This window comes from Toxotes jaculatrix, chromosome 12, assembly GCF_017976425.1.
Source record: "Toxotes jaculatrix isolate fToxJac2 chromosome 12, fToxJac2.pri, whole genome shotgun sequence".
Taxonomy (NCBI): domain Eukaryota; kingdom Metazoa; phylum Chordata; class Actinopteri; family Toxotidae; genus Toxotes; species Toxotes jaculatrix.
In genome coordinates, this window is record NC_054405.1 from 15,810,632 (window position 1) to 15,821,134 (window position 10,503).

At 42.0% G+C, this 10,503-nt stretch overlaps 1 protein-coding gene across 1 annotated transcript; it reads left to right on the plus strand.

Annotated features, from left to right (window-relative positions):
- Positions 1-1,593: 1,593 nt before the first annotated feature.
- On the plus strand, positions 1,594-9,804 carry vdac1 (voltage-dependent anion channel 1). The gene is made up of 9 exons (XM_041051820.1): positions 1,594-1,702; positions 3,913-3,982; positions 5,451-5,500; positions 5,922-6,074; positions 6,402-6,454; positions 6,741-6,968; positions 7,827-7,977; positions 8,706-8,763; positions 9,529-9,804. Exons 2-9 carry the CDS (start codon positions 3,916-3,918, stop codon positions 9,618-9,620), a joined length of 852 nt encoding a protein of 283 aa, XP_040907754.1. The 5' UTR covers positions 1,594-1,702; positions 3,913-3,915; the 3' UTR covers positions 9,621-9,804.
- The last annotated feature ends 699 nt before the right edge of the window (positions 9,805-10,503 follow it).

The window sequence follows — 10,503 nt, forward strand, 5'->3', positions numbered from 1 at the left end:
GTGGCTTATTATAATTTCCTGATCCACTGATAAAGGTTATTTTCCTTTCAGGGGATTTCGGTGGCCTCTTTTATATAAGGCCGGGGAAGTTTCATGTCATTCTCATTCTGATATATGATAAAAAGAATTATGCTGAGATCTAGAAAAGGACATCTGAAGGCATGTGAGAAAAAGATAAATATCAGAATGAGCACGTCAGATAAGGAGCAAAGAAAATGATTAAAAATGAAATTCTTTATAGGTGAAAGGGGTTTTGCTAAGAAGTGTCTAATTGTGAGTTTTTTTTCTGCCAGCTGTACCCGTTGCAAAGGAAGCACCTTAAGGTTTTGGCAACGCTTCCTAAACCCGACCACACTGTGTTTCTGCAAAACCCTGCACACAAAATTAAACAAAACAGCAAAACATTTCACAGCCCAACTCTGCATCCACAACCAGGAGGATGAGGGAAAATAAAGTTAACTTAGATGCTATTACACATGTGATACATGATTAAATGAAACATGATGGTAATGTTGTCAGTCTCAGAATCTGAGTGGTTTGAAAGGGTAATTTAAAAGGCTAATAATATGAATGTCCTTCCGATGGCATCGTGATTCACATGGACACACACACATAAACATGAAAACAACAACTAACCATAGGTGTCAAGAATATGTGACATTATTTGGCTCTGTAGCAGTCACAAGTTGTAAAAATACTTTCATCATGTAACAGCAGAGGTCAACATCCTCCCCTTCTGTTCTGTACAGATGTGATGTAACGCTACAGCTGCTGAAGTGTCTCCCCTGTCCCGGAACGGTTTGTGTGAACTGCATGATGGGATGAGATTTGCGATGAAGATGCAGAAAGCTGATCTCCGGGCAGCTCTGTAAACGGGACTTTTTTTTTGTGATGCTGCAGGAGTTGCATGCTGCCGATGTGAACCGCGCTTGCGTCAAGGTAATACACGGCCCAGCCCATACCAGAGAGAATACTGCAACGCGAGAGGGTTCATGTTCAGTGGCGGTTTTTGGCACGGGTGACAGTGGTTCGATGTAACTGCCTCATGAGCTACCGGGCATGTGTCGGAGCCTCGAGTGTTAGAGAACCATCACTTGGGACGGCTCCCCCACTCTTCCAACCTAACCACCACCCTGAGTCAGGGTGCCCTTTCTACATGCATATGCTGGTGGTGCATGCTGGGAGATAGGGACGGCGCCAATTGGTCAATTTCCCCACGCAGTAATATGATAGATAATAGAAAACAGCTTAGCGACGCAGATGATTTTCTTTTCACGGGGTTGTGTCGCCCCCCATGTGATGCCGCCCCGGGCGGCTGTCCGGTTCGCCCGTGCCAAAAACCGCCATTGAGTGAGTAAACACTAAAATGATTCCCTCTGAAAGGACGTGATGGGGAAGTATAAAATGAATAAAATGTAAATATTCCAAGGTATAAGTGCTTGGCTAAATATATCACTATATATATATATAGACATTTTGCTAGCACGGTGCGCATGCCGCTCCCCCGTCACTCAGGCGGAGGTGGACGTAGGGCGTGAATCATCTTGCTGTTTTGTTGACCGTTGTGTCTTTGACAATGACAAACGGCTGCTGCTGCTTGCGTGACTCGTAGCGTACGTGACGCCGTACCACCTCCCTCCTTCTCTCCTTTTGTGCGGTTGACAAGCTCCTTCCTTCTCGGACAGGACTGGAACACACAGAGGTACGTTATTCATTCAACACACTTGTCAGTTTCTTTACCACACAGCTCTGTCGCTGCTATCATCCGGGGGATTCTGACTTCCAGAGACCCGAACTGTCCGCCCCATCCTTCGATTGTATTTCAAGCGGAGCGGGATACAGCTCGACGTGCACCAGAGATGCTAGGCCTGCCGCTTATACAAAACCAACTGCTGTTAGCTTGGTGGCTAATGTGTCGCGGTGCGGTCATTTGACAGTGGTCAGCAGTTATTCAGGCTGCGGGTTGCAAAGAAGCTTAACTAATTCCCAGTTTTACCCTCTTGACACGTTACGGTCTCCCTCACTGCCAGCTTGTCATAACGTTACTCACAGGTTAAGCTCGTCCGCCGTCCACTTTGATAGCTAGCTAATGCTAGTCTCTTAGCAGGCGATGGCAGAGAGAGATGCTACCTTCCATGCCTTCATAACCTCTTTGTGACCACTGTCGAGGGAGACCGGACTTTTCAAAGCGTTTGAGAGGTCTGTCTCACAACCGAATCTATGGCGAATCTAATTGGACTACAGCAAAGCTGTGCTGTGCTGAAGGGCAGTGACAGATCCCAAACTTCGATGCTAAGTCAAGTGTAATATTTCATGCATGGTCCTCATCTGCCTCATCCGCTGTGGGATTGATGCCCTCTTTCAAAGTCATTGGTGTTCGTAAAGATCTAGCGTTTCCCCCAGGACTCCTCAGTGACAAGACTTTGCAGGCTATCATATATACAGGGTTGTCCTCGTCCTATTCACGCTACGGCCTCTGACATTTCTGCCTGTGTCCATGTGTGAAAGCCATAAAACTATTCAGGCACAGGGGTGTGTACTTGCAGACTGTGCTTGTGTGTTAGCACGGGATGAATGGCTTAGCGGGCAGGCTAATTGTGTGTATGTTAACAGGCACTGCAGATACGTGACACTAGGCCACTTCCTGCCTGCTATAAACCCATGATGACCGGGTTCAGATGGTTGGGGTACCCTAAATGGTTCAGGGAGGTTAGAGCTGGACTTGGGGCCTCAGAACATGCCAAGGTTGTTAGTAAAATGTGAGACCGTTCATAAGTTTGATTGAAAAGGCTTGAAGAAAAGAAGTGGACAGGAATGCACTGAACTGGGAATGCACAGAGAGAAAAGTTTTCTGATGTAATATTGGCATTGAAGTAGAATGAGTTGAATGAGTCATTGAAGTAGAGCAACCTTTAGCCTGGCCCCTGCTCTTTACAGTCATTTAAACAGAATGCCCATGTCTTTTAAAAACCTTCCTATATGATTGAGTACGTGTGTATGTTTTTGTGCTGAACTTTTATTTTGAGAATAACTGCTTAATTGTTCTGTTGTAGTAGTGAACCACATTCAGTCTTACAGAAACACATATTGCAGTACAGTAGAATAGTCGTAGTTCGAGAGATTTATGAAATGTAAATTGAGAAATTGCACGCTCTAAGGTTGCTGTTCACCTGAGAAATTGCTTGAATTCCTGTTCTATCTTCTATCAATATGCACATGTATGTTATCAATAGGCCTGCGTAACTACTGTACCTTGATAACTGTTGTACTATTGAAAAATGGAACCTACATCTGTTCTAATGGTGAAATAGACATGTCTTGCACAACAGGCTATTCAGGAAAATGAAGGACAAAGAGGTGCACTCATACATGAGGGCAGCCAGTCCAGAGGGTTAGTAAAGAGTCTGCTTTCTGCTTCAGTCCATGGCGCTTATTATCCTTTCTAAACTTGGCTTTGTCCACTTTAAAACATCAAATTTGACTTAGTAAAAGTGATTATAGTGTCAAAAATGACCTTTGCTTTCTCTAAAATGTAAACTTATCCAAAAAAAACACAATGGACATAGGGGAATTAATGAGTTGTTGCACTGACATTGCATTTTAATGTCTCTAAGATTCAAAGACTGGAAATGAACAGCTAATGCCAAATTTGATACTTGTGTACAAGCTGGCCTCTGTTGTACCTTTCCCATCCATCAGTGACCTTCAGGTTACTTTACATTCCGCTTTTCAGCACCACTGCTCTTCCATCTGACCTGCTGGGTATGCTCCTTTCTTATAGCGTCTCTCTCCCTCCTCTGTCTTACTGTAAGCTCTGGCTGTGACACAGTGAGAGGACAGTACTGATGTCTGTTATATTTTTTTCTGCCTTGTTCTTAGTCACAGCCCTGATCATCATCTGTTGCTTTGCAGATAATGGCTGTACCTCCCACTTACGTTGACCTTGGAAAGTCTGCCAGGGATGTCTTTACCAAGGGATATGGTAAGCACCAAGCAGCCAGTCATGCTCGTTCATCTTGTTTACAATATTCCATCTAGCTCACTAACCGTTAATGTTATCATCTAGCAGATTTATCTGTGCTGACACTGCTGATCTTCTCAGTGAAAGCTAAACCAACAGCAATTGATAAAGCCGGCTAGCTAGCTAATGGTGACATATCATAGAAATGCAGTCATTGAATCATTCTGTGAGGATGGATTAGCTCAGTGTCACTAGCCTGTGTTGTGCTAGATAGCTAGCTGATAATCACATTGCGCTTTATAAATCCTAATTAAAATGTTACATAGAGAAACCTTTAACTAGAGATCGATTTGCGAAACAAAAGTGCATGGAATCTTAACCTTTCCCACACAAATAAATTGCAGGGTGTAGTGTGTACACATATGCCTTTATTTGATTGTAAGTCAGCAATAAAGAGTTGACAAAGCTCTTCCAGATCCACAGAAATCATAATAAAACTGTTTTCACGGCCTCTACCAACTGCTTGGGGTAGTACCTTGTTAGTACCTTGTTAGCCGATGCTTCTCTAAATCAGAAAGACTTGTTCAGTTGATGTTTTTGCTTGTAGGTGTGGTAGATTTTTTTTTAAGGTTTAGTATTGCTACTGCTCTTTACTCTGGAAGTACAGTACTTTCTTGCTATGTTGTGCTGTGAGGCAATTAAGGAAATTTCTTGCAAGATTTGGTGCGACACTTCCTCTTAGGGAGTGTTAAAATCCAGTTCCTGCATACAACGTAAGGTTTGCTACCAGTTAGTGTACTATGTGTAGCCTACTACTAGCTGAACTCATGTTGAGGTGGAGTCCGTTGGGTGTGTTTTGTGTATACACACAGCTGTGTGGCTCCAAGGGTTATTGAATAACGTCCACTTAATATCTTAAAACAAATTCCTGGTTGTTTGGCGGTGACTAATTCATTACTGTGGGGTGGGTTTTACTGTAGTGGGGGGGGTCCCTTGGTCATGTGAAGTGTGGCTGGGTCAGTCAGTTGATGGTTGTGATTCTGAGTGGGGCTTTAGGCTTGAGCCAGGATCTATTTTAACAGCCTTCTGGCTATTATTCATAACTGACAGCACTAATGCTTTGACAGAATCTAAATCAAATCAATACACACGTTCTGTCCGCAGGATTTAAATAACTTTAAATGTACTCTGGAGGCTAACAAATGGGTATTTCACAGGCACCAATCATTGACTTGATTTAATGAGTTGTGAAATATCTGAGGGGATTCTTTAAATGTGTATTAGCAGAACATTTTGCATGGTAATGACTAATAGTGCTGGCATCAAAGTGGAACTTGTTTTGAGGGATATCCAGTGTTTGCAAATTAAGTGTAGAAGCCTGCTGCACTTCAATAATGAAATATTTCAGAGTCGTTATCGTTGGATTGGTAATATTTGTGTTGTCATTCAGACATCATTTTGATCTTTTATTTAATATTGTCTGTTTCAGGCTTCGGGCTCATCAAGCTGGACTTGAAAACAAAGTCTGAGAATGGACTGGTAAGTCTTCGCCAGTCATTATCAGATTATCGGAGCTGCTACGCCAGACTGCAGCCGTCCTATCATAGCTTAAGAGGCTCTTGGCTGATAATGAACAGGCAGGTTATCTGATCTCCTAAACATTGCCAGGATGCATTGGCTATCTGGTTGATATGACTTTAAAAAGAGTGAGAAAATGTCTTAAAAATCTGTGCAAAGGTTTCTATACTTCTTATTTTTGTGAATAATTGATTAGTAGTATTTGATATGGAATGCAGACTCAGCTTTTGTGGAAGGTTTACAGGACTTTTTCACTGTCTAAAACGCCTAACGCAAATATATTTTGGCACAAGACTTTAACAATAAGATTATTTTAAAATGATTATGTACCTGGTTAATTAACCTGTCTGCATGACTCTGACACCTATTATATCATCTGCAGGAGTTCACCAGCACAGGCTCTGCCAACACTGAGACCAGCAAGGTTGCTGGATCCCTGGAGACCAAATACAAGTGGGCAGAGCATGGCCTGACCTTCACAGAGAAGTGGAACACTGACAACACCCTGGGTACCGAGATCACCCTTGAAGACCAGGTTGGTGACAGTGTGTGGGGCCAAGAAAACTGAAAAATGTGAAAAATTCATATTGAAAAATGAATTTGTTTTGCCATTGACCATGGAATATGTGAATTATAATGACTATATCTGAGAGTTGTACAGGTTGTTTTAGACTAAATTGTAGAGACATCTAATTTTAAAATTTATAAACTTTAAAATTCAAATTTGTTGAGTCATGTCCCATAGCATGAAAAATGATCAGTGATATCAATACCTTTTTCTTTATTTACTAATGCCTGTCACTTAAGTAGTGGATACACTGCCATTTGCCTTATTGTGAAATCTTTCTTACCTTTTCCACAGTTGGCCAAGGGGCTGAAGTTGACATTTGATTCCTCTTTCTCACCGAACACTGGGTAAGTATTGTTTTGGTGAAGTATTTCTTGTTAATCTTCGCATGCTAAACTAGATAGTGTGCCAATAATACATTGATATTAGATAATAGATTATTTATTTTAAATGTATTCTGACAGCAGGTTGAGTCAGCAGTTTATTAGAAGACATTTTTTGATTACGACTGTCCATTGGCCTCGTTTTACCTTTCATGGGTCATTTTCGTTTCTCTGAAAGTGTGAACGGGTTCAGGTCTGCCGGTTTCACACAAGGGTAACAATTTGTCCCCTCTCTCTCACATCTTGCCAGCAAGAAGAGCGGCAAGATCAAGACAGGTTACAAGTGCGACCACATCAACCTTGGCTGTGACGTTCACTACGACATTAATGGCACAGCCATCCACGGTGCTGCAGTGGTGGGCTATGAGGGCTGGCTGGCTGGCTACCAGATGACCTTCGAGGCTGGCAGGAACAGGATCACCCAGAGCAACTTTGCAGTTGGATACAAGACTGACGAGTTCCAGCTCCATACGAATGTGTAAGATAACATGAAGCAGCAGATTGCCATGAGTAATATGCTCACATGTACCCTTCTGTTGTACCATTTCTCATGAACGGTTGAACCAGTATGGCTTCTCTTCTTCACTGTATAGTGTTAGTTTATGAGCAGTGTGACATACTGTAATCACTGCTGTGGATTTGGTGCAGTTCATATAAATTCAAATTTAAGGTAGCAAGGAGAATGCATGCCTATTGATGCTGTGCTGATGCCTGGTTTTAAAGCTGACCAGGTGAAAAAAAACATCAGTAGATGTGTATGTGATAAAAAAAACAATCAAGTTAAATACTGTGGTACTACCCAAGTCACAGGCTAAAAGCCCAGATGATTAACCTTGACTAGACCAAAGCCTTCAAACTCTGTTTTCTTATCCTTGTCTGGCTGACTAACTTGTTGCCTGCTTGGCTGTTTGCCGCTCACCCAGGTGCCTTGCAGTTATTTTTACACCCAGGTGATGGGATTTGCTATATTGCAAGTGAGATGGAGTGAATGGTTGGCAACCGTAAAGGGCTTGAGTGAAAAGTCAGAGTGAGGCAATGACAGACAGTAAGAGAGAGAGAGAGAGAGAGAGAGAGAGAGAGGGATAGGGCACAGTATTTGCCTTGTTTCCTGCTGTGTCCTTGGCCAAGCCTGTCTGTTTCAGTCTACAGCTGAAGTGGTGACGTGAGGTCAGATGAGGTGTAAAGCAGGCTTTATATCAGCATTTGTTTTGTACATACTCTGTGTACAAAACAGAACCATTTTTTGTTGAGTGGAGAGGAAAATATCACCTGTACAGAAAAAGCGTTTGTGTTACGGCAATATAAACGTATATTCCAATCTGCTGTTTTTCCTCAGAAATGATGGCACTGAGTTTGGTGGTTCCATCTACCAGAAGGTGAATGACAAGCTGGAGACAGCCGTCAACCTGGCCTGGACTGCTGGAAACAGCAACACCCGCTTTGGCATTGCCGCCAAGTATCAAATTGATCCTGATGCATCCTTCTCTGTGAGTAGTGTTTTAACCTGAAGTAGTAATTATAGTAGTGGTGTGGTCTAATTATAAAATCGGCTGCTAAAATTGGCAGTTTGGTGTCATTCTCCCTCAAGTGTCATGCAGTGAAACCAGCCCCTTTCTGTGTTTGTTTTGGCTGTTCAGGTTTTCTTGTCTTGCTCTAAAGACATATTCTGGGTGTCATCGCTATAAAGTAATATGCACTACGACTGGGCCTGGTGCCCTCTTAAATTCTGGGTCACTGTCTTTGCTGCATGCTCTGCCTATTTGACCAACTTGGAAGGATGGACCCAAATCCATGTGAACACATCACACTTAGTTGACTCTGAAAGCAGCCTCATTCAAGCCGAAATGGCCAGTGCAAGGAGTCTGTCTACTACAGAAAGGATCAGGCTAATTTAGTCCTGTCGATCACATTAGTCCTTAAATCCCACTTGCAGCAGAGCCAGTTAGTGTGAATGGCTGTTTGGTTTGTTTGTGTAATTATATGTATTTCTAACAACTATTATTAACATAATAATGTGGCTAACGTGCCATTCTGATGTGAAACAGATTTAGTGATGGGACTTTTAAATCACAGTATCGGTTTCAGACTTCAAAATGAATCACCGTTTTGTTTTTGTTGACATTTAGCTTGGAGCAGTCATTAAATCACTCAGAATTGGCATGGTAAGTGTATCTATTAGTAATGTGAGTTCTCTGTGTGATTTTCATCCCCACAGGCCAAGGTGAACAACTCCAGCCTCGTGGGCCTGGGCTACACTCAGACTCTGAAGCCAGGTGAGTGAAATCTATATATAACTTAAGCCTCAATTATACTCCCTTGCGAATGCATACACGGACAGATAGAGACACCACAGACTTTTTAGTTGGCTTGATACCGACAATGTGCAGTTGGTGCCCTTGTAGCTTAGTGACTGTGCGGACTAATGCACATGGTCACAGCAAATTAGTGGGTACACATCCTACTAAGCTTAAATGGGCCAAAATACTAACCGTATTTACAAAGACCACTGTATTTGAATATTTACTGAGTACTTGAGACAACATTATAACTTTTAAAAAATGCCATTTAACCAGGATTTTCAAAGTTTGAATTAGGTCATAATCTGAGTAGTGGAATTTAGAAGTTTATTATATGTGGATTTTTCAACTGAAGTAAATTTTAGACATACAAGGTAAATATTTAATCAAAATATGGCTTTGAGGTAGTGTTTGCAGCTTTGCACAAAGGCAAACTAAACTGTTACTGAAAGTTTTGCAAAATGTCTGTGAAGGGTGAATTTCAGGACTACAACTTTCATTTCCACAAGGGTAAACAACAGTAGCAACATACATCACAAAAAGATGGAGTTTGGAATTTATTGCTGGAGGGAAAGATGGAGTGGAAAGACAAGATGGAGTGGAGAGAGGGATATTCAGTCAGTCAAGAATGGAATAGTTCAGTCAGCACCCTGTGCAATGGTTGGAAGTCGCAAGTAATGTATACATTTACACAGTTTCCTTGTCTGTGCATGACTTATCCTGATATGTCGGTTTCTGCAGGCATCAAGCTGACACTCTCTGCTCTCCTCGATGGCAAGAACATCAACGCTGGTGGCCACAAGCTTGGTCTTGGCCTCGAATTCCAAGCGTAGGAGGATGAGACAGATGCCCTTCCAGTGCTCCCTGCACACACACATTCCCCACCAAAAAAAAAATCCAAATCTGTTACTGATTAGCTAGCCCTCACAAAACCCTGTTTCCCCTAGATGTGCTACAGCTGGAAGCAAGACAGCATAAAGGTTAAATCGTTCCTGAGACGATCTACCACTTTTAAAGGACCACTTTAAGGGAACATTATATTTTGAAAATAGAGCCCAATTCAGAACAAAACTACAACAGTTTAACAGAAAGTTTTATCTTGAATTGTGTAGCTTGCAAGGGAAAAGTAGCCTTGAGTACATTCATGTTGGCCTCACTATTTGTCATTTTACGACATTCATACACAACGCTTTAATTTGTGTCTCTCTGCTTTCAAATGCAGATAAAAGGGAAAATCAAAACTAGGTTAGCCCAAAATGCATAAAGGGCTTGACACAGTTAGCGTACAGTTGAGTAGTTACACCACCAGATGGTACTGTTGCATAGCACCACAAAGCACTCCACACTCAAAAGGTGTAGTGGTGAGTTTTATTTGATCACTTTTGCACTCGAAAGCCCAAGAGTTTGTCTGGATAAATTAAACAATGGGAAGGGTTAGTTGTCCCTGTTGTAAGCAGCTGTCAGTAGCTCAAAGAGACACTACACCCCAATGTGTACATTTTGTGTTTTTGTCTCACTTGTCTTTTGTGTCTGTGCATTTGGTGTGAATCATGTCTTTTGTTACATATAGCAAAAATAATATTTTATGGACAGTCTTGCATAGTTTAATCCACCTGTGAAGTCTTGCGAAGGCAAAGACTTGTCAACTCTTCCTGGTTGAGCAAATGAAAGGAAACCTATCATGCACACAGTTGAACCTCTCTGGAGAAGTACTTC